The 27,561-nt window shown below is 37.8% G+C and overlaps 3 protein-coding genes across 5 annotated transcripts; 1 reads left to right on the forward strand and 2 right to left on the reverse strand.

The window, feature by feature from the left end:
• Positions 1 to 2,064: 2,064 nt before the first annotated feature.
• Positions 2,065 to 4,491, forward strand: ZIP11 (zinc transporter 11 precursor). 2 transcript variants are annotated; one of them, XM_010254446.2, is made up of 3 exons: positions 2,065 to 2,740; positions 3,364 to 3,428; positions 3,537 to 4,491. In XM_010254446.2, exons 1-3 carry the CDS (start codon positions 2,275 to 2,277, stop codon positions 4,059 to 4,061), a joined length of 1,056 nt encoding a protein of 351 aa, XP_010252748.1. In that variant the 5' UTR covers positions 2,065 to 2,274; the 3' UTR covers positions 4,062 to 4,491. The 2 variants fall into 2 exon arrangements, with proteins under 2 accessions (XP_010252748.1, XP_010252747.1); XM_010254445.3 differs by having other exon boundaries at positions 2,230 to 2,740; positions 3,534 to 4,491.
• Positions 4,492 to 8,448: 3,957 nt separating this feature from the next.
• On the reverse strand, positions 8,449 to 17,583 carry LOC104594231 (uncharacterized). The gene is made up of 6 exons (XM_010254444.2): positions 16,387 to 17,583; positions 12,659 to 13,001; positions 9,778 to 9,862; positions 9,256 to 9,342; positions 8,923 to 9,159; positions 8,449 to 8,837 (listed from the first exon to the last, which is right to left on the reverse strand). Exons 1-6 carry the CDS (start codon positions 16,545 to 16,547, stop codon positions 8,761 to 8,763), a joined length of 990 nt encoding a protein of 329 aa, XP_010252746.1. The 5' UTR covers positions 16,548 to 17,583; the 3' UTR covers positions 8,449 to 8,760.
• A 4,189-nt stretch (positions 17,584 to 21,772) lies between these two features.
• LOC104594229 (uncharacterized) lies at positions 21,773 to 27,467 on the reverse strand. Of its 2 annotated transcripts, none has more exons than XM_010254442.3 (4): positions 26,857 to 27,467; positions 26,534 to 26,729; positions 23,096 to 23,686; positions 21,773 to 22,264 (listed from the first exon to the last, which is right to left on the reverse strand). In XM_010254442.3, the coding sequence occupies exons 1-4, from the start codon at positions 27,009 to 27,011 to the stop codon at positions 22,073 to 22,075; spliced, it is 1,134 nt and encodes a 377-aa protein (XP_010252744.1). In that variant the 5' UTR covers positions 27,012 to 27,467; the 3' UTR covers positions 21,773 to 22,072. The 2 variants fall into 2 exon arrangements, with proteins under 2 accessions (XP_010252744.1, XP_010252745.1); XM_010254443.3 differs by lacking the exon at positions 26,857 to 27,467 and adding an exon at positions 25,313 to 25,627 and having other exon boundaries at positions 26,534 to 26,850.
• Between the last annotated feature and the right edge of the window lie 94 nt (positions 27,468 to 27,561).

Below are 27,561 nucleotides of genomic sequence, written 5' to 3' on the forward strand. Positions count from 1 at the left end.
AATATGTTAAAAAACTCAAATAAATCCTAAAAATATATATTAATAATGATAGTTACAAGTTTCATATTATTGTAAGTAAGTTATTTAAAAGTAAAAAAAAAAAAAAACTGTAATTTAATGGTCTATAAAAAATTCAAGATATCGGGACACACTTAGTAACTATTGACAAATGATGGAATAACTAAAATGTATATAATTTATCTTAATATTTATTAACGTAAATTTTAATAATTAATTCTAACATTTATTGATAAGCATACACTAAGAAAAAGAGAAAACTTACTTAAAAATAAAAAATGCATAAACCTATAGCAAGCAAATGGGCATGGCTTAGTGATGAACCTCTAGTTGTTAGAGCCTAATGGCTAGGGTTTGAATCTTGTTATTGCTAAGCTTGTAGGTTTTTTTTATACTAACAAAACGAATTTAATGAGAATGAGGGTTATTAATTAAAGAAATTAATGAGAAGAGAATTCCAATTAGGCGCTAAAATTGAAATTCAATTTTAAAATTATGCATTAAGTACAAGAGTAATTAACTAACTAATAAGAGAAATTTCACTTAAATAAAGGAGTAAATATAAATTAATGAGAGGTAATTCGACCCTAAATATAATTTAATGAAATTAATGAGAGTAGGGGACTTGTATCGGGCTGTATTTCGGGTCTGTATTGGCCCGAAGCAGACCGATACATACGAAAAAGAATGCTATAGATAATTTCTATACATTCCGTGTACCGGACTTATACCAAGACGACACATATTGCAAAATTTTGAACCTTGCCTAGCATGAGTCCAAAAGTACATCAACATTGAAGAGGCTCAAACACAACACCAGGAAGCCGAAGAGAACTAGCATGAAACAAAGCATAAAGATCAGGATGACCATTGACCTGATCGTGTCAAGAAGAGGTCGAAACGTTAACGAGACTGTAGGCCTTATACTCCACCCTCAACCTTCAAGAACTTTATACCCTTAACCAAGGTTTTAAATTTCGCAATGCATAGAACATGTATAATTAGATAGTTTCGTATTTTTCGTTTGTATTGGACTGATACGGATTCGTGTCGGCCTCTTATCGGACCATTTCAGGTATGTATCGGTCGATACAACCCAAAATGGGCCGATATTGAGACCTCACTAAATTTTAATATTATTTAATTAAATGCTCATTTGAGTTACCTTTAATTACGACATTTAATATGTCATTAAATGTTATTTAAGTCAAATAACTTGTTAAAAATCACAAAGTGAAGGTAACAAGTTTCCAACCCAAGCTGTTTGCTTACAATAATAATTAATTAACCATTATGCCAACCTTAGTTGCTTTTTAAAATAACATGTTTTTTTATACTTAAAGTAATCTTTCTTGCCTTGGTGGATGTTTCCCAACAAATGTTAAATTTTGATTATTAATATTTATATAATAATAAGATGAGTACATATTATATTTATTTGTTAAGAATTAAGATATATATTAACTTGTATACATAATAAATATTATCTAAATCTATATAATAAATATTAGTATATATACACACACATACATTTTAGTTGCATTATTTTTCAAGGGTTACTAATTATATCCCAATACCATATATAAATCATTAAATAATGTTTTTATATTTAAATAAATTAGTTATAATCACATAAAACTTATTTTTATTGTTATTCATATTTTTTAAGAATTTTTTGTTGGATTTTCTAGTGTATTCAGATTTATCTTAATTTTTTGTCCATATCTATAAGTTTTTAAAACATATCTTAATGCATTTCTTAAAATTACCTTTCGAATACATCTTACATTTCTAATACTTTGAACTTAAGTACAGAATCGGTTCGACCACCTATTGGATTTCGATGTCCAATTGTTGATACCCCCACACCGAATTACTCATCCACCCACACAGCCATTAAAATCGAGACCGGATCTGCTCCGGCGCCTCACACCGATCTCACAGCTACATCCTACCGTCTATTATTAGAAATATCTCCCGTATTTATAATCGGGAGACTGGAGATGTTGCCAATTCATTAAAATCACTGTCCCGTCTTTTCTAAGTGTCGTACTTTTTTCTTGTTTTTATTCCTGCAATCTTCTCGTACTTCTCTCTCCTTCTCCCCTCATTGTTTGTTTCGTGATTCATGCAGTACAAACCAAAATACACACCATTCATAGCCATACACACAGCCATCTAGTACACGCTAACCCTATTTAAACGTCTCAAAGACTCAAAACCTTATCCATCTCATTCGCATTTGGATGCTCTTATATGGCTCGACTTCACCTATTCATCTCCCTCCTTCTCGTCTCTGTCCTCTCCGTCTACGCCCACGGCGGCCACCATGACGATGATGACGACGACGCCAGCACCCTGTCGCCGTCAAAGGAGGAGCCCGATCTCCGGTCAAAGTCCCTTATTATCGTCAAGATTTATTGCTTGATACTTGTTTTTATTGGAACCTTCATAGGTGGCATATCCCCCTACTTCATGAAGTGGAATGAAGGCTTTCTTGTACTGGGGACTCAATTTGCAGGCGGTGTGTTTCTGGGAACGGCCTTGATGCATTTCTTGAGTGATTCCAGCGAGACGTTCGAGGATCTTACCACCAAACAGTACCCTTTCGCGTTCATGCTCGCAAGCGCTGGTTATCTACTTACCATGTTTGCTGATTGCGTCATCTCTCATGTTTATAGCAAACAGAGGAATGACGGAGACGGCGATGTGGAGCTTCAAGGTACAGTTTCCGATGTTGTTTTTGACTTATTGGGTATGCCCAATTGGTTTTGCCCCTTTTTTCCAAATCTGCGGTCGACTATTTTTTTGATTTTTTTTTTTTTTTGTAAAAAAATGAAAACATCTCTGTTTTTTTCGTGAATTAGAAAAAAATATTTTCTCTTGGTTAAATTCGAGAATTATTTTCTCTATAGTGTACATAGTATAGTGAAGAGCAGACAGGCTTAAATTGTTTATTTATCGCGGAGATTATTCTTGAAGAAATGGTTTCTAGTTGTTTGTAGTAGAGACTACGTGGTGGTGTTGTAAAATCAAGTGGGAACTCACTCTTGAAATCCCCAGAAGATGGAGATTGTTGCTGCTACATTTTTTTAATGGATTCTCTGTGAACAAGAAATGGAATTTAAGATAGAATTTTTCAATTGAGCATTGAGACTTCATTGACATGTACTGTTCTGCCAACAAGCCCCTCTGTTTTACAAACTGATGGAATGAATAATCTGAAACTTTGAAGGCAAGAAAAGAGGATCAAGTCAAGTGGTTGTTATTTCTGTTTGTTTATTACGTATCAGTTCCACTTCCATCAAATATCAATACATCGTATTCCTCTGTTGTTGGTTGCAGGAAATGGGAAAGGACCTAGCACCAGAAGCATCAGCAACGGCACAACCTCGCAATCACACTTCCAGGTTGGCTGTTGGGTATTATCAGAGACATCAGCAGTATACTTACTGACCAAGAAAGATAGTGTAATTGTTAATGCTGATAATAATAATGTTTGATTGTATGAAAAGCAGGCTGAAAACAAAAGCGAGAACCAGGTGATGAAGCCGTCCCTCGCGACTGCTTATTCGCTGGGAGACACAATCCTGTTAATCGTGGCTTTGTGTTTCCATTCTGTGTTTGAAGGAATCTCAATTGGGGTTGCAGAGAATAAAGCAGATGCTTGGAGGGCTTTATGGACGGTCAGCCTGCACAAGATATTCGCAGCCATCGCCATGGGAATAGCTCTGCTGCGGATGATCCCGGATCGTCCCCTGGTATCATGTGCAGCCTACGCGTTTGCCTTCGCCATATCAAGCCCCATAGGAGTGGCCATCGGGATAGTGATAGATGCCACAACAGAAGGTCCAGTTGCAGACTGGATCTACGCCATATCCATGGGTCTGGCCTGTGGTGTCTTCATCTACGTTTCCATAAACCATCTGCTGGCCAAGGGCTACACACCCCATAATCTCACATTGGTGGACACGCCCTTCCATAAGTTCTTCGCCGTGTTGACTGGAATCGGGGTGATTGCAGTCGTCATGATCTGGGATTGAGCTCTCGATCTCTCTCTCATCTCCCTCCTTCCACCCGGCTTCTGTTCTGGTCGAACCGTAGAAGTGGAACCCCGGTTTTTGCTCTTCTTTGGGTTTAATCTTTAATGCGACAAGTAAAAAGCCATCCGGGGTCACAACTCCGCTACTATGAACTATGATAGTATGATGAACTAGGAAGAATTGAAGATGGTTTTCTCTTCTTTTACCAACAAAACAAACCAATCTTCCAGTGCAGCTGTACAGGAGAAAACAACAAAACAACAACTGGAAAAAGTATCAAAGTGATGTATAACAAACTTTTGTATATTTGTTTCTTGGGCAATGGCTTGTTTGTAGGCTCTCTCTACCCGATTATTTGTTTGGAGCGTAGACTTGTTTGTCGAACTGAAAGAGGGAATTGAATCCTGACCATGCAAGTAATAAGTGCCAACCGTATATCCCTTGTCCTTTCTTGCAATGGTTGTTGGGATTAATTGTTGGGGAATTCACATCTGCGCCCCACGAACGCTCAACAGCATACCGCAATCGTGTAGTGGGAAGATCTCCCATTGACAACTTTGGAAGGAACGGGATCTGTTGCTCACACTTGGACGCCTCACATGCACATTCACAGTGCATTGGGAACATCTTCCTTAAAAAATAATTTACAAATACGGGAGATATTCCCAACGCATGGTAGGATGTACATGTGAGGCGCCCTATGTGAGGAACAGATTCGAGATGTTCCCAATATATGCTGAGATGTGCATATGGGGCTCCCCTTGTGGGGTGCAGTTGTGATGTTATTATTGTAACCCTGTGTGTCCCCACCGTATCCAGATTTCGAATAAAAACATACTGTTGAAACTTGAAGACACGGTCTGTTTTCAGTGAACAAGTCTGATGGTCACATTTTATTCTTTATGGCTAACCCATGTATAGGAGGCTCTCCATGGTAAGGTATTTGAGAATTCAATATTGAATTTGAGATTTGACATATGTTTGGCATGGATGACGATTCCTCCTTGAGGATTATAGTGATTCTTTGAAAAATCATCAAAATTTGTTTTTTAGTATCATTTATGTCATGTAACCCGATTTTTGAAAAACCAGCTTTAAGTGTGTTTAGTATTGATTTTCAAGGGCTGATTGTTTTTGTATTAGAGTTATTATTCAATGCCATGTTGTTCTCAAAAAATCAGAATCAGATATAAATCAGGAAACCACTAAGAAAGGTGATCCCTAAAAGGGATGATTTCAATAATCGCTTTTTGGCTGATTTCCTAAGAATCACTAAGATCAGCCAATCAAACAGAAATTTCACTGCTGATGCGGTTCCAACATGGCAGTGATTTTCAAGAAATCATCACTGATACCAAACATCACCATAATCAAATCAAATTTGGATAATCAATTGAATTCAAATATCCTATCCATACCATTTGATTTAAGGCCCTGTTTGCTTTTCAATAAGTTACTTGCCCGATTAAATGCAATTATTTGGACAAGTTTTTCCCAAGAAACACTTAACCTGGGTAAGTGCATTTACCCGTGTTCTTTTATTTCCTAAATAAATAAGGTAATGACCATTTTAGCCATAAAAATCCATTATTAAAATAAACATTTTTGTCCCATTCAAGTGTTAGAAACTTTCCCACCTAGGAGATGAGGTAAGTGATACCTAGGAAAATAAACTTTCCTTGATCCCCACAAAAAATGAACATAGGATTCTTGGTCAATGGGAACCAAAATCCCATTGACCAACTTTCCCCCCTCTCAAAATCCAAAAAAAGAACACCCCCTAAGTAATCAAATCGAATTCGGACATGACCTAATTCAAATTCGATTGATTATTTAATTCTTATATATAATATATAAAATATTTAAATATTTTATATTATATATAATATTAAATTTTATAAATAATTTATATACATTTATATATTATTTTGTATATTTAGTATTACCTAAAATAATAAATCAGTCAAATTCTAATGATCTAATTTTCTAATCAGATTCGAATTCAATCTGCACTCTGCTATGTTACCAGTTTCCACCCATGGTTACCTGCAAATAGGGGTGTCAATTGGACTGGATTTGGTCCAGTCTGATCCAGTTCAATGTGAGTATTATAAATGGACCAGGTCCAATCCAATCCAATGAATATTTTGGACCAATTTGGACCGGTCCAATTCAATATCTAGACCGTCCAATCTGCTTAAATTCATTTGATTTAGATTGGTTTCAACCCAAACCCGGTCCATTGACACTATATTCTTATCTTATATCAATGGATCAGATACTGGCTTAATCCAATCCAATATGTCTTGCATGTCCGTCCAATCCGTCTAAATTAATTTTGTACTGGACGGGGTCCGATCCAAACCGGTCCATCGACACCCTTACCTGCAAACTGCTCTCTAACGTGTGTTATGTAATGCCAACTCCAATCCAAACCGGTCCAATCCAGTATTCTCTCACAAGTCACAGCCACTTGCATTCCCCAGATCCTGCATACGAGATAACAACTCTAATGCCTTGTTGAAATAATAGTAAGATTATGGACCATTCCAAATGAACCACTTGTTGAACAATTAGTCTATTCTCCAATAAAAAACCTCGTTAAAGGATTGAATTTGGGTCCCAAAAACCAATTTTGCTTCTTGTATTCCAAAGATGGGTGAAACAGACTCAGAGTAAATACAAATACCTGACAGAACTCCAATCCAATTGGAAAAGCTTCGATTCAATCGAATTTAGATTTATGTTTTTAATAATCAGATCTGACAGGATTCAAATCCAACCCAATTATACATACAATGAACATCCTGGTTTAACTGGGAAAGCCACGCTCACCGGAAGCTACAAAGGCCCGTACCTATAACCCAGATTATGCATACAACTCAAACCTAAGAATACAGGACTATAGTCTATAGCTTCTTTTCACTGACAACATAAAAATCTAGAGGCTTTGGATTTTTCTAATTGAATTCTAGAGCTGTTGTGGCATCCCCACTGGCTAGGTTTATCTATCACCTGATTAATTTGGCATGCTAATTTATGTATCTTCATATAACTCTTTTTTTTTTTGTATTTTTTACATTTGCTGCAATTTATGTATCTTCGTATAACTTATGTTTTTCTTTTTTGCTTTTTTGTAAATTTTTTGCAACTTATATAATTTTCTGTTTTTTAATTTTATAATTCCTACAATTTTTCTGTTGTGTTTTTTATACATTTTTATTTTCTTATTTGCAAGGTTCAAGGTATCGACACGTGTCATTCTGGCACCCCACCAATACGCCCCTACAGTGGGTGTATCGGTGGCCTGACCGGTTCAGGGTGTGGCGAAGACCTAAACCGGCTCCCCTGAACCAGTTGGTGGAAAAAAAAAAAAACACCAAAAGGGGTATCGATTCACCCGATACACCCATAACGGCGTATCAGGCGTATCAATATTTTGAACCATGCTTATTTGAAAAATATATTTTTGTATTTTATCCACAAGTTTTGGGTTGAAGTATATAATTAATTTTGATTTTTTTGTCAATTTAGGTATTTTATGCAATTGCAACTTTTTTAAAAATAGTATATGCTTTTTTAATTTTATCATTGCCATTTTTCTTGCAAATTTATATTAATTTTGTGTTTTTTATTATTTTTTTGAAATTTTTGTGTTTTTATTAATATTGACATTTTTCAATAATTTTCTTAATATTTGTATTTTTGTTTCGCTAAAATATTTGTGTTTTCTTAATATTTGCCTTAGATTAGTGGGTCATATGGGTGGGTTAGGGTCAAGGTGAGTTGTGACCCACTAAGGCCCATTGAATATCAAGGTTCAAAATATTGATATGCCTGATATGCCGGTATGGGCGTATTAGGCGAATCGATTCTCCTTTTGATGGTCTTTTTTTTTTTTTGCCAACTGGTTCAGGGGAGCCAGTTTAGGTCTTCGCCACACCCTGAACCGGTCAGACCACCGGTACACCCACTGTAGGGGTGTATCATTGGGGTGCCAGAACGATATATATCGGCCGATATGAGCCGATACATGTCAATACTTTGAACCTTGATGAATAAAGGTGGTAAATGGGTCAGAGGGTCAATGTGGGTGGGTTGATACTCAACCCTCACCCAACCCAACCCATCCATTTTGCCACCTCTTACCATCTTAAAATTGCCCAACTCTCTTTAGATACCAATACTTCAAACCTTGATAAGAAACAACCAACACAGATGAACTGGTACATGTAGAATGCCAACTAGCTCCTTGTTTGGTGTATACAAGGAGAAAGATAAATTTGCATGGTCTTAACACCACTTCCCTAAAAGAATTAGAAATATCATCTAACTGCAGGAAAGCATTCACAGGGACGTCGAAATAGCAACAGGGTGATTCAAAGGATTAAAAGAAAAAAATAAAAGTGTGTTCCGTAAATCAATTTGAAAAACAGAAGAAACATTTTCTGCACCCGTGGATGCATACAGCTGATTCTTGACGGTAATTTAGATAATCATAAAACCGAATTGTTGTTGAACAAGGGAAATACAATGGGGGTTGGGGAACCTTGCCCAGTTGCCCCCACTAATGCCTGCTATAGGTAAAATTCCAGACAAAAATAGCACCTTGTTAGTTGGAGATTTGAAGTTCGCTAAGTATCCCAGTCTCATTTTGAAGCAAGCATGAAGAATATGTCAGAAACCAAATCCATCAACTCTAGAGGTCCACCTGTAGCCCCTTTTCAAAACAAAATGTTACAAATATGGGTCCAACCAAGTCCCCAACAGCACAGCCTGCAGTGAAGCAAATGCTGTGATTTATTAGCTAGAAAATTGAGACAACAACATCATCAATAACAACAACAGAGAATGTGCTTACCAATCCATTGCCCAGATGACGGACGGAAAAGAGTGGAACCAATCCCAGCTCCAATGGATGCAAAAACTAAGGATGCACCACACTTGACAGTGGTACAGGAGATCTTTTTACCAAGAAGTTGAAATTCTTCTTTGGTATCTTTATCAGCCTCCTCTCTATTGGTCATATGAGCAAAGCATTTATATATCTCAATTCCAATTTGAACAAGCCATGATGCTACAACTCCAAGCAAGTGTCCTGTTAAATAGAAACAAAGAGGTGCACGAGACCCTGAAGTTACATTTCAAGCAATCAACCATGGGGGTGGAAAACATTCATCAGATAAAAGTCAACCTCTGAAAGTTGTTCTACTGACACTATAGAAGTAAACAAAAGTCGGCATCCCCCTTACTGCCTTGCGCTTGGCTGATTTGGGCATATCTACAAACATTTACTCACATCAGTTCCCTTGATATGGTGATAACAATCAGCACATAACAATAACATTATATTTAACTGTGGAGAAGAAAACAGGGAAGGTCCAAACTTACTGGCCAAATCCGTGGATCACATGAACAAATAAATAAATCAACTTTTTTCAACTTGCCAGCAAAAACTGCTTTTAACTAAACTTGAAGCAGATTTGGAAATATACATTACTGAAGAAAAAATAAATAAACAAAAACACAAGTTGCTACACCAGGAAATAGAGTTCCCTATGAACCAATTTACTGTGGAATATCTGACTTCCCCAAATTAAAAAACAACTATTACCAACCAAAAAAAGAAAGAAAACCATTACTTTATCTTAGTATGAGTAATAATTCAAACACATATTTTAAACAACACATTGTAAAATAGTAGAGAAAAAAGTACCCTTAAGAAATTTCCATGCCATTCGTTGTGAAACATAATGCACAGCAAGTCTTTCCAGTACACGTCTGGTTGTTATAACCGTAGTCTGCATTCAGATGCAACATACAAGTCAACAAACAGTAGAATGATACTTAAAAAATTTACAAGCATGGTTGGTGATCAATAATTTTAATCAGCAGAAACATGAAATATCCCAGCAAGTAAATACATTACATAAAGGCCAGTACCCAATGATGGTTCAGAGCCCCAGGCCATCCAGGGTCTTGAGAGGGGTAGGCTGGATGCAGGATCCAGGTTTTCGCTTTTTTTTCTTTTGGCATAAATGATCACTGACATACTGAAAGCCGGGTTTATACTTGTCATCCCAAGATTTTACCATTGCATCAAGCACTAGCCCCTATGTAACAATAAGATTAAATAACAAATCAATTGAAGGAAGTTTTTGTACATTACTTTTTTAGAAGGTAATATTAAAGTGATAAGTCAATATTTCCTTTTCTACAAGGACAGAATATTTTTGCACTAATAAAAAGTATGAAAGGAGAGCCAGAACCCAATAAACAGAAAGATTAAAGTCTGACTAGTATGACTCATGTACAGCAAATTGTGATCTGTGTACAAATAAAATTGTTTCAATCATTAAAGAAGTCATCTAAATTCAGGCCCTGGAACCCCTCCAAAAGTTATACACAAGACTGGCTTACTAATTTTTTTCTAATTGGTTTATGAGAAAGAGGGGAAATAAAGTAACCACAACCCTAATTGAGATTGTGGTTATTTCCCCCTTTTTTCCTTGTAAACCAATCAAGAGAGTGTAAGAGAGAGAGAGAGAGATCAATTAGGGTTGTGGTTATTTTAATTCCCCCATTTTCCTCATTTAGAAATTAAAAAAAGGAAAAAAAACTCAATTATGGGTCAAGGTAACTTTATTTCCCTTTTCTTCCTCATAAAGCAATCAAGGATGGCTTCCTAACCATTGACATGTCTCCTAAAACATGGACACTGAACAACCTTATTGGCAACCACCTCAAAATACTGCCTTTACCACTTTGCTACAATCAAGACCTTAAATCTTTTAATTTTTTATTATTGAGTGGGGGAGGGTGAGACCATGGCTAGGCTAATATTGGTAAGGCATAAAAAATCCCAGTTTTTTGGGTTTTGGAAGTGATCTTGATTCCCCAACTTAATTGTGTTTCTTATTTGTCTTCTTGCTCTATATTGCAGACATTATCTCTTGTTAATTCCTTTTCAGATACCCACTTACTTCATAATCAAGTAAATTCCTCCAGAACTTGGAAATCCACATACTTTGTTGACCAAAAATAAAAGAAAGAAACTTGGAAATCAACATAAACGAGTTTCTGTCCCATTCCAAGTTCCTTGCTATTCTTTGTTTTCGGCAAACTCTAAGAGGCATGGGAAGCTCTCATCTAGGGCCCTATCATTACACCACTCATCCAACCAAAACCAAATACAAGTTCCATTACTTACCTTGTGTCTGATACCCTTGAAGAAAATTTCATTAGTCTTTTCAATTTCGTCATTTGATGCTAACGAGTTGAGAAAAGAAATCATTTCTTCTGTTACCCCAAAGCCACTAGAAATCAACTAAGAAGAAATGTAACTCTCCCTATGGGTTTCCCATTTCACCTTCTAGTCCTGTGATTTCATCAATTCTATGAGATAGAAGGTCCTTTCACATGTCTACAAAGGAGTCTGATCAAAAGTCAATTTTCTGATAACTAGGTCAACCCAAGGATCCATGATGTCATCAATTAAATTATTAAAAGAATAAAAAATCATGTGAGAACAAAAAATATTATAAGATACTGAGTTATTAAGTTAATTTAATAAAGAAACCCAGATGCATAAATACATTCTGGGAGCAATCACTTTGTGCAAAAACTGCCAAAGGTTAGGTCCATATATAGTGCATCCCTCCCAAGACCCAGGTAACTGGGACCAACCAATGTTTTAACTTTTAAAAGGTATTTTGAGGTATATGCCTAGATGAGAATCTCCAGACGAGGCACAGTCAAAACACTGTAAAGTGTACACTGGAGGTGTGGATGCCTCTGAGGTATACGCCAAATTATGTCCGCATATATAGTCTGGCCATTACTTGGTGTAATGGTAAAATCTTAGGCTGGCAAGTTCAAGGATGTGGGTTCAAGTTTGAGAGCGACCAAAGGAGACAGAGAAACCCAGATGGTTGGAACCAACATTGGGTAATGGCCTTTTTTATGTAGTCTAGTCCTGTAAACCAAAGGAGTCGGAGAAACCCATGATGCCTTAAAGTACCAAAAGAATGATTAAATTTAAAGGTTCCTTTCATGATTTTTATAATCTGTTAGTGGTATATATAAATGATTTTGCAATTCAAATATACATTCACAACATTAGTTGCACTTTCAAATTATATTCTGCTCATAAGTACAAAGATCTGTCACCATTATAAGCTACTATCAAAGTTCAACTTGTAACTCAATTAATAAGAAGACAGAACTAATTTGAGGATCTTCATACCTCCAAAACGCTATTAAGTCTTAATGTAAGTCCTACATAATCTTTTTGATTACTAACATAATCAGAAGCCAATTATTAACATGAATATGAACAAGACAAACCCACTCAAATTGGATAAAAGTCCCACTAGGCCATGCATGGCCTTCTATTCATGCAATACATAAAAGTCATTGCATTAGAACCCAGCAACAAAACCTTTTCAATGTCTGAAACCTCTTGTAGGACTTGGTTGTTTTTGATAGGAAAAAAACAGTCAGCAAAAACAATGCACAATTACAATACATGCTTAGCCTTGAATACCCAAAAAAAATCCACTATAGCACAAAAGGAAGGAAATTGATAAGATATTAACCTCACGTAGGATCTGCTTGACAGATTTTTTGAAGGGAGTAACCAAGTCTACATGATTCTCTTCTGGAGTGTCCTGTAAGAAATCCTCGTCATCCTCGTTTAAGTTGGAACGAGGTTCCAAAAGAGGCAAATAGAAAACCAAGAAGGACCTCAAGGAAGTCATTGCAAAGGACCTCAGTCCAAAGGCTGAGAATAGAGGCTTTTGCTCAATTGGGTATTCCTTGGTTTGGTATTTAATTGAATTATGCTGAAAAATTTTTCCAGAAGCAGTTTGTAGATTGGACATATAGTCTTCAGCCCATTGTCCATTAGCATCACAAAATGCAACTGATATGCCACCATCACTGAAACATGATGTAAGGGTCAGAAAATGATAAGTGCATTGTAAAGCAGTGATAAGAATATGCAAGGGAAATTGTAAAGATGGTCTAAGTAGGTGGCTGGTCAACAAAAAAATTACCATTAAGTGATGATAACCAAAAACTAATGAACCAAAACTTGACTGTTCTACAAATAGAAGTAACTAAGAACTTTCAAAAATATCCCATGCTAATCATCAAATTCTTTACAAGCTAATAGATCAAGAAATGACAGAAAACTATAACTTAGATTAACTGAAGAAAAATAAAAGACATTCATTAGTGTCATTGTGAGGTATGAGAAAAGTCCCCCTCTCAAGACAAGTTTTCACGGTGAATCTTATAAGTTATTAAGGTTTTTTATTGGTAATAATTTATTTAGGTATTTTAAAAGTAATAAAAAAATTGTTAATGGTTAATAGTGTTCATAAGATTTACAGAAAAAAAAAAAGCTCACAAACCAGTATTTTATGGTACACCCCCCCCCAAAAAAAATAAAGAAATAAAGAAATAAAAAACAAAACATGACACATCACACAATATATAAACAAAAGCCTGTGCCTCATCCCCCTAAACTCACAGATAACAAGACCCCATTCCATCAAGAGTTTGCAAACATCAACACAAAGACACAATGACACAAAAGACATCCAGGATTTTCAAACACCCATGGCTCATTCCAAACTGCTCAACAAATGGCAAAAGGAACCATAGACTACAAGATAGCATCCCAAGAAATATAAGTCCAAAACAGAATTGCTTCCTAAATAGAAGAAAGACAAGACCAAGACCTAAAAAGGAAACTGAAGAGCTCTAAGAGACACCACATAAAAGCTTCCACAAGAAGAAGCACCCTTCTGCCCCATATGCAACTATAATCAATTTATTTAGTGACACCTCTAGCAAGAGCTATGAAGAACAACCTGATAGAGAACCTCCCTTGAGTCCTGCCCTTTCCACCACAAACCATCCCTCAAATCAGGATAAATAAGAATATATTCAAGCTTTAGGCTCAATTTGTTTGCAATGCAATTTAATTTATACTAGTACAAATGCATACGAGTGTAGACTGTAGAGTGGAAATTCTAGTTTACTTTTGTTTTGAATTTTCCTTTGGCTTCAGATTTCATTTTACAAATAAACAAAACAAAGTAAAACCTAAAACAAAAAAAAAAAAAAAAAAAATCAGAATTTGCATTCCCATGCTTTTGCACCAGTGCAAATGAAATTGCATTGCAAGGCCTTAGGCTCAGTTTGGAAGGAGTACAAATACAAATATGTACAGCATAAATACATACAAAATAATACAAAATACAAGGTTTTGCACTCTATATATTTGTATTTGTACTCCTTCTAAGTGGAGCCTTAGGAACAAAAAATGCATTCAGTAATTTCCATATCCAATAGAGACATATGAATCCTAGTGACTCTTCTGCGGTTCTCCCTTAAATTGTGAAGAAATCAGAAATGTTCTCCCCACTTGAGTAGAGACTCTACAGAGCCTATACAACAAAGAGCAAAGCTTATAAATAACCACCCCATTGTTTTCTCAAAATCCAATTAAGCCCCATCTCCACCCTCAAATCAGTCAATTGAGAATAATCACCATAAATTCTTCTGAGGTCTTTCCAAAAGCTAAACCCATAGAATTAAGTAAGCAGTCTGAAGGCCCAACCATTTCTAGATATTCCATAAAGCTAATTCCTCTCTAAAGCTAACTGCAAAGAATGAATTAATACGTGTGGAGGGCCTGGAGACCCAACCATTTGGCAGTAATTGTTCTTTTCCATAAAGCTAATTCCTCCCTAGGAAATTTATTTTCAGTGTTCAAAATTGTTATAACTTTTTCTCCCCAAATCTGGACCATAAGTATTTCTTTCAGTTGTTAGTGCGTCTGTGTGTGTGTGTGTGTGTGTGTTGTTGGGGGGGTTGCAGCCACTTCTCCCCACTTTCTCCACAAATGGGTCTTATAACTTATAAGTTATACACATACATGGTGTAATTGTTGAAATCTGTTACATACCCATACATCTTAGATATGGTTTCGAGTTTAGATGGATTTCAGTGGTCATGTAGCAGTGCTGTGATATTGGTAGCAATTCCTTAATTAGTAGACTTGTGTTCATTCAATAAAGGCACCAAAGTCCAAAATGTAGAGAAAATGCATTTTTAAACAGAATAGATGAGACAACCCTTCACACTATACAAGAATGACTTCTGTGCCATTTGTCACAATTCATATGGAGTCTGAAGTTTTCTCAATTCTCACCCAAGATCTCCAAAAGGTGTTTAATTTCTTACATCATTTCTCTTTGAATTTCAAGTGCTTTGGGGACAGTTCTTCATTTCCCTTTTGAGGTTAAGAGCAAAGGTCCATGTCATGGTAGTTCACCATTGAGTCTTGCAAGTTCAAACTTACTAGAGATCCTAGGTCCCTAACCTTTAAATCTTAGAGATCAAACACCAAAAGGATTTATCTGGAGAGGGCACAAAAATCACTTCAAAAGAAAGTGATTGGTTCACACTTCAGTCATTAAAACATACAAATATATTTCTTGTTTATTTTATTTTAAGATTGTAGAATTATCTACTTTATGCGAAAAAATAAAGAAAGTTATTCATTCAGATCTCAGCCATGCAAATAGATAAGAACACCTCCTGTTTATTTGAACTTTCTATTATACACAGTTCACTTATACATTTTTCCCACCATCTGGTGGCTGGAAAAGGCCAGATAAAGACCAATAAATGCTAATGGTGTAAGGTTTTCTGTTTTGAAGGTGCACATTGCAAGCAACTTGACCCATGGCAAGCAAAGAAACACCACAGTCTATTAGAAATCAAACGTTGAGTAAACAGTACTAAGATTGGAACTTCAGATCAAAACAAATTGATGAGTTGTAATACTGGTTACAAATTATACAGCAATAGGATAAATATGCAAGCCACCGGAGTAAATGCCAAGAACAAAAATATCGTTAACATTAAGATAATATGGATCACCCAGTAAAAGTAACCTTGCATCAAATTAAGATCTAAAGCTAAACTACTACAATTCTAAACCCCAATGAGAGAACATAATTCGGTTTGCTTGTCAATTGGTGCATATTGCAGCAAATTCATTCACTAATAACCATGAACACCCAATTTCTGTAAAGCCAAATTTGCTTCTGATGCAATCTATGATATATATCACTAAAAGTACATTAAGAGATCGACAAAAGGATTGATCAGGGAAAAGCAAAGGTCAGTCAGTAATGCCCTAATACTCAATCAAGCCACAAAATTACAGTTGTACGAAAGATAGGGATAAATTCGGAGCGATAACAGGGGAGAAACATATAGTAGAAATATGAGAAGAAAAGGTTACCGGAACAAAAATCTAGAAGCAAAAGGCCTTGCTGCTCCAACAGAAGCAGCAGCAGCGGAAGCAGCGACAGTAGCTGAGAATAACCCGGATGAATGTAGGGTTTGGCTCGAAAGTGCAATGTTCTTCCTCCAAAGATCCAGTAAAAGAGATATTCCTGCCATTCTTCTTAAATTATCTAAAAACACGGGGGATTACGTCTTTCAGAGCGTTTTTATGAACACATGACGGAGAGACTATAAACTTGTTGTCTTCCTTTTCCTGTTTCACTTTCGATCGATTTGTTAATCCAACTAAAATGAGATTACGATTTGTTGAGAGAAAAAGAGAAGAAATTTGGGAGCTTGGACTCGGTAAGAGCTGAATCTGTGGAGGGATCGAATCTGTGACTGTGACATCAACGGTCCATCTTTGGCTTTGGGGTGGAGCGAGTGCGAGAGCCGAGAGGAAGTGGGGACATCCTAGTGACAATGCTCCTAACAATGGAGGCCGTTGGATTGGTATCATTGTCAACAAGTTCGTGCCGGAATAATCTTGGATCTGGGCATCAAAGGAATTCCAACTTAACATGTGCGATTAGCGACATCGAAGCTTCTCCGTCAGATCCAAAGTACATGGCCACAAGTGACAAGCCCGGGGTGGCAATTGTCCCCGTCCCCGACGGGTACCCGGGCTCCCCGACCCGACGGGGTCGGATATGGGGGACACTTTGGCGGGGTCGGGGATGGGGAATGCAATCCCCACGCCGACCCGCTCCTGATTAATATTATAATTATATATTATATATTATATAATATATAATTATTAATTTATTCGTAAAACAATAAAACATAAACATTTGAAGATAACCCTTCGACTAAACCAGTCTTCGATAAAGTCGGAGAGTAGAGATAAGAGAGGCGACTAAACTAGTAAACCCTAGCTTCGTCTTCGTCACCTATTCGCCGACCACCGACCGCCGACAGTCGTTGCTAACTGTCTCCACTGCCCACTCACCCGTCAGATATCGGACAGAGGAGAGGAAGAGATACTCGAGTCTCGAGTCTCGACAGAGGCCAGAGAACTGAGAGAAGAGATACTCAGAACAAAGATCTTCCTTCAACCTTCGTCATCGTCGCCGACCGCCGTCCCTGTCACTGTCGCCGTCACCCTTCGGACTCTCTTTCATCATCGACCTAAACTCTCTCTCTCTCTCTCTCTCTCTCTCTTAGTTTCAGTCTTTCATACTCTCAGTCTCAGTCTCAGTCTTTCTCTCAATAGATGGGGAATTCGGGGATGGTGGGGGATGGAGGGGGGATTCCTTTCCCGTCGGGGATCGGGGACGGGGATGGGGGTGATTTGGGGGTCGGGGTTAGGGATGGGGAGTGTAATCCCTGCCCCAAACACGCCCCCCCCCCCCCCCCCCCCCCCCCCCCGTTGCCATTCCTACCCACAATGTGCAAGTGCCGGCCCTTTTAGGTGATCATTTCTAGCCCAGCCTGGCCTGCCCTGTAAATTTCTGTGTCTAGGCCTGGGTTTTGCGTTGAGGACCGGTCCGGCCTGGGGTTTGTGGGTCTTAGCCTATTATACTCTTCCTTACCCCAGTTACAGGACATTGGTGAAGACGGTCTTTATCAATAACAAGAACATGACAGAGAGATCATAGGCCAGGTTGTACAATTTGCAGTTTGCACTTTGGTTCTTCAAGCATGGTCCAATGACAACAGCCCGCCAAAGAAAAAAGGTTCGGTGGCAACTCCATTTTTTACTACGACCCCTTAGGCTATATGTTCCTTCCTTACCCTACTTTTTCCTCCAAACCAAACACAGTCTTTAAGGTTCACAGTATCAAAGTTATCAACTTTGGATCTCCAATAGGTTTCTGTTTTATACCGTCCAAATGAATTGTCAAGTATTCACTATTCCGTTCAACCCGATTCTTGTATCACTTGAATTCTTTGCGAGTAGATATGCGCATTGACTGGGCTTCGGGCCTGGCTTTATACTGTGTTAGGTTCGGGCTTTTTAGACAGCCTATTCACATTTTGGCAAAAATCAAACCCAAGCCCGACCCATGAACATCTTTGAGTCACACAGGCTCAAGAGTTAGGACTTCTACTAACTTGAATTGCTTTTGAGGATTATGAGTGGGGTGGCCACACCAATTATCAACCCGATTGATGGTGCACGATCTAGTGTTTCCTACTAGACGATAGCTCAGAAGCTTGACAGATGAGATCGGCCAATTGAGTTGCAAGAAAACAGTCAGAGTACCCGGGGTGCTTTACCTGGGATGGGCACTCCAATGCTTAAATTATAGAGAAGACAAAGAGTAATTATGGATGCTGGGAAGCAAGAGAACAAGAGAGTTCTGAGAGGTAAATCACACATACTTCCTCTGGTTGAAGGGGACACCTTTATATAGGCACAAGTAGTCGTGAGCTTCACGTAGCACATCTGAGATCTCTGGGAGGATGTGGCTTACCAGCCAGCCACACTCAGAGGTAGACCTGTTCATGGGTCGGGTCAGGCTAGGCTCAAGCTAGTGGTCTTTCACCTATTATCAACATATATATTCAGGCCTGAGCCTAAGCCTATCCCAACCATTGGGCCTAGATCTTAGGCCCGAGACCAACCTTCATAAAAGCCCGAGGCTCGAGTCCAAGCCTGAAGCCCGACATGAATTAGGAATGGGGATGCCGAAGTGCCGCTATGATTGCCAGAGAGAGATGGAGTTGTTTGTGGCTGCCAAAGTGTCATTGTAGATGTTGTTAGAGCTGTTGCAGAACGGGGATTAGGGATGTCACCTTTGGTCTGAATACACAGAGATTAGGGAGAACCAAAGAGATAGAGAATGGGACCTCGCCGGAGAGATGATACTATCCGCCACTCACTGGTTGCCAATCGCCAATCACTACTTGTGGAAGGAGATGATCCAACAAGTACTGCTGACGCTGATGTGGAAGAGAAGAAACTTCCAAGTTCTTCCAGGTTCGAACAGGTTGAAGGAGGGAGACTATCAAAGGAGAAGAATTAGGGTTAGGATTTAGAAAAAAAAAATAATATGCATTTTATAACATTTTTTATAATATATATTATTAATTATTATATATATTAATATATAATATTGTCAGGCCGAGCCTGGCTTGGGCTGAGCTTTTATGTGAAATCCTGAGCCTAGGCCCGGGCCCACGAGACTAATAATATTGTCCAAGCACGACTGCAGCTAGGATGAGCCATTAGACTACCTGACCCATGAACAGGTCTACTCGAAGGTGGTTTATGCGGATAGCGATAAGGCTTATCTGGTTATCTTCGAAGCAGGTAGCATGGAAATCAGCCTCATCGGTCGGGCAATGTGATCCTAGAGGACTCAAAGATGATAAGTAATACGAGCAAAAATTGGTCGCCACATAATGTGGACCACCACCTCGCCTCGATTTGGTCAATCAGTCTTCGAAGGGATGTCACCCCTCTTGCCAAGGTCCTTGGTCAGATCCTACCGTGGCTTGTACGCCCCCTAAAGCCATCCCTAGCTGAGGTGATGTTGGGCGCCTGAGATGTGTTTGAGGATACTTCGAGGTGAATCCATCTAGCTAGGTGCAGACACGTCACTGCCTACGTGACACCAATGTGTTATACAACAGTTTGATGGTGCCACATGATGTAATTTCACTGGAGGGCCAAATCGCTCCTCGTCACCAATCAAGCACGGATTTAAGACAAGGTACAACAATAGGTAAGGGCCAGGCTTGCTGGGCCACATATCAAGTCAAGCATGGCAAAGCAAAACCATATAGGCATATAATGGTAAAACATGTTTCATTACGTGCACATTGGGGAGGGCTTTCCCATAGCGATGAAGCAATGTTTATTTCTTACCCTTGAAAGCCAAATGCAAAAAACATTGGTTGGGCCAAGAAATCAAGGCCCTGTTTGGCAGCGTTATGCGAGCATTCCTAGTTTTTTCACAAAGCAGAAACACATTTGGTACAAGAAAAACAAAAATAAAAATAAAAAGATGTTCTCGCATGAGAACATCACACAAAGAACGTGTTCTTTGGGAGTGAAAAATCGATGCTCCCAAAGAACGCATTCCCAGGGAACGTGCGATTCCCACGATGTTAACCCCTACTAACGAACATGTGTTAACGATTCCAACGTGAGATAAGGGGTAGTTTGGGTATTTCACACTAAATGATAGAAAGAAGCCCTACCAAGCATTTCTGTTCGATAGTGAACTCCAATTTACCGCTACAAATCTCAAAGGAAGAAGGGACTCCCTTAGCTCCAACCAAATGGCGAGCAAACGGTAGAAAGAACCAACGGCATTGCCAACCAAGAACATGTCAACAAGTATATTGTCTCGTCAATGTACCTGGTTTTGTATCATGTGCTTTGTTTTAAACTCACCTTTTCTCCTGCCAGATTCACCTAAAATCATTTGTGCTCCCATCACAAAGATGAGTTTTAATCTCATCAATCTAAAATCGTTTTTCTTATATTATTTTGTTTGCATTTGTTATATGTTATGCCAAATGAGTGTGATTTCTTCTCTAATCCCATTGATGGTTATATGTTATGCTGAATGGGTGGGTTTCTTCTCTAATCGCATCATTGTGTTATTATATCTTTTGTTATATGTTGAATATCATGAAGATTGTCCTTTGTTATGTGTTATGAACCGATCAAGGATTAGGTATTGCAACATGTAGACATTGCTATGACTACGATGTGTTTTTTATGATTAATTTTAGGCTTAATGTGGGTGGATTTGCAAAATTGATGTTAAGAAATAGTTTCATATCCAAATGCTATTTTTGTTTCTGTAGAACAAAAATTCGTTCAAAAAGAACAATTTACCAAACGTATCTGTTACTCCTAAAGAACAAAAAATAAAGTTCTTGTTCTGGAATAGGAATTTTTAAAAGAACAAGAGCAGGTGGAAACATTGCCAAACAAGGCCCAACTTTCTACTGGTGACTAGTTTGGGTAGTTTCTCTAAAATCACCCAACCAGTAGCTCAACCAAAGCCAACCCAAACAGGATGGACGTTTATTTACAAATGCTTATGGGTTGGCATACAGGCAGTACAAGATTAGTCTTTGTTCTTATATACCATCATTTTAACCAATGCTCTAAATATCGATACCCTCGATACGCCGGTAGGGGTGCATCGGGCAATATCAGACCTTTTTTTACTTTTTTTTTTATTTTTTTTCAAAACCAATTCAAGGGGGTCCACCGCTTGAACCGGTCAGAACCCTGATACACCCTCTGTAGGGGCATATTGGTGTACTCCCAATATGATACATCCAATACAGGCCGATACATAACAATTTTTTGAACCTTGATTTTGACCTACTTCTGTTAAAAAAATTGTGATACACATAATTATACAAAAAAAACATTTGTTTTCTAGAAATAGCTTCACCATGACCTATGTTGGTATTTAGAATAATATGGCTTTACCATGAGTTAAGCAAAACGATTTACAACCAAGAAGAAAATCGAAAGGTCAAGGTAGCAAGGATCAATGTATGACCAGTGTAAAAATAAGCTTGGTTCTATTTCTAGGGCAACACCAGTAACCTGCGTTCAAGAAAATATTTGCCGCCGATATCTTCAAAGATGCATGGTATCTAACTCTGAAGCACTCCAAGGAACAACTTAGAACTGTCTAGTTTCATGCGTTTCCCAATTACAAATCTCATGTGCCAAGGTTAGGTGCAGGTGTAGAAACTGGTGGTCCATATGAATATCTCCATTCTCCACAAGCTGAGCATCTCTGCAGCTTCACGCTGTTTTCTAGAGTACAAAATTTGCATGACCAGATCTTGAACTTGGTTTCAACATCTTTAGGCTTTTGGCTACCACAAGCTTTGCATACTGGAGCTAACGGCTGCAGCAACCACACATTATTATTTAAAACATCATGTGAATGGGGATCAGGTAATAAAAATGATGAACAAAATAAAATGGAATAGAAATGACACTGTACGACTTTGGCCTTTAGGGAATTAGTGTTAACCGACATGGCTAAACAACAAATTCTTAAAAACTGGTAAACCAATGGTTTTAAAGTTCATTAACAACTACAAAACTACATCCAAGTATTTAATAGGCAAATAATACAAAATATTTAAAGCATAACCACTACATTCAATTTTATTTCGAAAATCAAGGGTATTGACATTTTTAAAGTAATTTTACTGAGTCTAAGCATTCTAATATTCTTGGTTTTTCATAGCAAGATGCTTCCAGAAAGATCTAATATTCCAACTCTGAGGGGTGAGAGGGAAGTCAATCCAAAATTGTTTAGGCTCTTCAACAGTCAACACTCAAAAGAGTGGCTAAGCTTCTCAATTTGACAAGGGTGCTGATAGTGGATGTCTATCAATGTATACAAGTTTGACAACGGAAAATTTCAAGCACTAATGTACAACTCAAACTGATACCCATACTTATCTAAAGTTCTAAAATCTAAGTGTGGGGAAAACATTTATAATGGAGTTCACAGTTGAGTGAAATCATGCACAAATTTGATAAATTTAGAAAAAACAAGCATAGCTGAATTATTTCAAACCAAATGAGCACCTAAGTTGCTACCAACATATTAGCCAAATAAAGAACATAAATTCATATACATAATCCAATCAGAAACCAATGAAGAATATGCTGAAAATGAAAAACCATCAAATAAAACAATTGAAAAATGGGTGTTAAAACTCACAGGGTTGAACAATGTGCATGTTCCACACTCCCAAATATCTTCATTCTCTGCACTATTTGTTACATCATGATTAAGCCTGGATCCCGAAGTTGAAGCACAATCAGATAAATCCACAAAATTAGATTCCGGCCCTGCATTAGATGCCTCAAAATATGATTCACCATCTGATACCCGCTGTCTTTTCCTAGATATCAGATCTGAAGCATGCCTCCCAGAAACATTAAAAGATTTTGAGTTTTCAGCAGGCTGGTCCCTAGATGCACATTTTGGTGCATCAATGTCACTTTCTTCAACAGAAGCTCCACAAGAGTCCGATCCACACCACAGCTCATCCTGTAATCTCCTTTCTGCAGCCATTGCAGCAGCTTGTACTGGACTAAGTGCAACCATAATTTTACTATCACCACCAAGGCGCTTAGGTCCAGATGGTAACAAAGATCCAAGGCGTGCTCGCTTTTCTGCTGCAGCCAGTGCAGTTTGGCGAAGAGATGACAAAGGGGGTTGACGGGAAAAACCACCCAATTGTCTCCCAGGAAGATCAAACCCCTTCCCAGTGCCAGATATTCCTTTGGCAATCAATTCTTCACATTCCTGCAGAAGAGTAAAAAATTAAACATGACAACCACAAAACTTTATGAACAAAACAAATCAATGTAGTAAAGAAACTAATTGCATTTGCATCAAGATGTAAGTAAATTAGTACAGGCTTAATTTTTCCAAACATCAAGTAACTGGATGGAAATACAATGATAGAATTGAGATGGAAGAACAATATAGAAGACAAAAAGGCCTTCGAGGGCACTGCCATTAAGTAAGTGCAATTCACAATTCAGTCATATGATTTGAATTGAATCAGATCCCTATCAACCCCAGAGTCCCATTCTAGAAAGAATCATGATTGAGCACCCTCTGAATCCCATCAAATTGCATAAATCTTGTGAAGGTAAACCTATTCTAGACTTCTATTTAATGCAATATAGAAATGTACTGAACTTATGAATTATGTTTTGCAAATCTTAAATTTCAATATTATATCTTTTGTTCATGATTCACAATTCAAATCCCACTCTAGGACTTTATGAATCAATTCAAATTTGACAACATTGTTCTAAACCCCACTAGAGGTGCAGTGGTTCACATAGCTATATTTTTTTTTCGATAAGTAGGTTCACATAGCTATATTATATAACAAAAATTGTCCAACGCTTTTATTTAGACAAAATACAATGAGTAGAACTTGCTTTAAACCATTATTTAGATATCAGTTACATAACTTTTCATGTTTATAAGCACACTATTATACACAGATTATCATAAAAACATGCTCCTAGGTCACTTAGGTTGTTTTTGGTACCATTGTCACTTCAGGTTCAAACATTTAGAGAGGCAATGGCTAGGTGTTAAACAATTTTTTTGAGCAGTGTGTGTTTGGTTTTAGCATTGCTACCTGATGCAGATCTAATGGTTCTAGAAGCATACTAGCATACAAGTATAGAACCCCTCCCCTCCAAAAAAAAAAGGAAAATGGAGGTAGGATTCATGGGGTCGATGGTATATATCCATCTTTGTTAGTATGTGATGCACCAGAATATATCTCTACACTGCCACATATGATGCCAACTAAGGGACAGCTCCATGAACTATCTCTTCAAATGGATGGCCGATGGAGGAAACTTCAATTTAATGTTCCCCCAAAGCCCCTGGTTTATGCCTCTTGAAGAAAAATTTTATGACTGTTTTAAATCAAAACACTCAACCAAACAGAAATTTCACATTTGAACTCAAAACGCCTAGGCAGCACTTATGTGGCAGTGTTTCAAGTACCAAAACATCACCTTAATCAAGCACCTCACACCAGCAACATACACTGACATGCATGTTGATGTCCCTGTTATATGGGTGCACTACTAGATGGTTCCATTTAAAATTGGAAGAACTCTATGTTTTCTTTTCTTTTTTTTTTTTCGTAGACAAAGGGGAAAACATCAACACATGTAAACGGAACAAAGAAAACAGAAGGATAACATTATCTTTCAACAGCAATCAAATTCTCCAACCAAGGAGGACCGTGCGAGACACATCCAGTCCAACCTCTCAACCAGGAGAAAAAAGCTGCCACCTGATGAGCAACTAAATTAGAAGACCTGCTAACCTATCTAAAGATATGCTCTGAAATTTAGACGCCAAAACCTTGATATCACGAATAGCAGGCTAAACCTTGTCATTTGCCATGGAAGAGATGTTGATGGCAGTAATAAGCTCCTGAGAATCTGACTGATTCAGCAATAAGGTCCAAGGCTCCACAACCAAGAGCCCCAACAAGCCTCTTCTTAAAAGCCATAGCTTCTGCATTTAGCACAAACAATACAGAAGCCATTCTTTCCACAGCCACTACTAACTCCCCAGTGGCTATTCTGAGAGCAAAGCCAATAGCAGCTCATACAATAAATCAGAAGGTTTCCTGGGGAATACATTCAGTAGTGGATATAATTCATAAAATTGTTGCAATAATGGTGCTGATCATAAAAGTACCTACAAAGAAGACAGATTTTTCCTTTTGTCATCTTCCCAATTATCGTAGGTAGGCCACCAAGAAGGCAAGAACCAAGCTTCTACAACCAGAAGGATCATCTCTTTGCAGTTATTCCCCATTTGAATTGAGAATTGTGAATCCACACTAATAACTTTTTGCAACAATTTCCAAAGCATAACAAAGATTCCCACAAGCTATCCACCAATAAATTAGAGGTTTAAAACAGATCAAATCAAAAAAGGAATCCTAGAATGTAGGTTTAAAGAGTGAAGTTTAAAACTGCATGTGGCCATCAATGGTAATGGTTTAGAAAAATGGCAAATCATCTACCGCCAATGTACCCATTTTCATTTACTGTATTGCCATGTAAGTAGAAAAGCCACATTCGTTACGGTTTGATATGGCTACACCATAACAGAACATATTTAATGAAGAAACTTATCAAAAAAAATATATTTAATGAAGAACAGGAGAAAGAACAACCCCGTCGACAATATCATTATGAAACATGAACGAAGATGGACAAATAAAGAAAGCGTACAGAAATTTGCAACTCTATATCTCCGGTGCTTATGCTGATGGTTTCAACTTCAAAAACAGAACTTTAGAAGGACTTCAGAAGTTCATATTCAACTCTCCCACAAAAGAGGAAAAAAACTACTGATCAAAAAAAAGAGGAAAAAAAACACCTAAATCACCCAAGTTACAGAAAGTTGTATTCATTACCACAAACTACGAGAACTGTGTGTGTGTGTGTGTTCGCGCGCTCGCGTGTGAGAGAGAAAGAGGGGTTTGCAAGAACCCAAATGTGAGAATAAACTGAGATAAATAGTTTTTTATTTCTACTTCTCTAAAGAATTATCAATTTTTTAAAGTGCAATGTAGAAAAGAAAATTTGACAAAACCTTTCTGATTTCATCCCATAGCTTGTAGAAGTCGGCGTTGTGAGGGCCATGTGCATTGTGGCACAGCTCGTGAAGCATCGTATCGAGAATCTGATCGTACGGGAAGAACTCCCAATCTCTGTTCGGCTTCCTTAGTCTCAATTTAACTTGAATACCTCCTCCCACATTGAGCCCTAGAAGGGCCGGATTCTTCGGACTATACTTTTTTTTTTCATTTCCGCGACAATACCAGAAGAATTGGACGAGGAGGGGTGGACAAATTTATTGTCAATAAAAGCATAAAACTTGAGAAAAAAATTAGATAAAACAAGCAAAAAGATTACCAGAACTCAGAAAGAAGCTTGACTCTCCATTTGTGCTTTCGCATGATGGGTTGAACCTGTTTCGCTATTTTCTCAAGAATTTTCCTTGCTTCATCTTTTCCGACCTTTTCCAGAGATTTAATTTCCCAAACTTTGTTGAAGTCGCCGAGATCCATCGAGCACAGTTCTGAGATGACAAAACCTAAATTTCGGTTGTAGACGAAATTTCCTGTTGTTGTAGCCCGAAGGCCCTATATTTCGGTGTCTCTCATGGATTAGTCTCCCGTTGAAAATTTGAAAGAAACTCCTAATATTTGTTTTGGGGCGGGAAATCTTCTACTCTCATTATTCTCTTTCTTGCCTCATGCCTGTATTCCTTTCCATTTGCGACGTTTAGACTGTGTTTGGTTTGAACGAAAAATCAAGCGCCCTGTGAGGCGCCAATGTCAACTCAAGAAAAGAAAAGAAAGAGAAAGGCAGGGAAAATATACGAACATGACGGGATTATATATACAATTCAATCCGACATTCTTCCAAAGGTTTACAAAACTCAAAAAGGGTAAATTTCTGAAACCTCCGTTGATGCTGAAATTTCCGCTTAAATTTGGTAATTGCGATCATCTTCCCTAAACTTTTTGATATAGTTGTAAGTTGACCCCCTCTGATTATAGGTATAAATCTGGTCGTGCCGCCTACAGCATGGCACAACCTAGCATGATTTTGGAC

This window comes from Nelumbo nucifera, chromosome 1 (assembly GCF_055504915.1).
Source record: "Nelumbo nucifera cultivar China Antique chromosome 1, China Antique-T2T, whole genome shotgun sequence".
Lineage (NCBI taxonomy): Eukaryota > Viridiplantae > Streptophyta > Magnoliopsida > Proteales > Nelumbonaceae > Nelumbo > Nelumbo nucifera.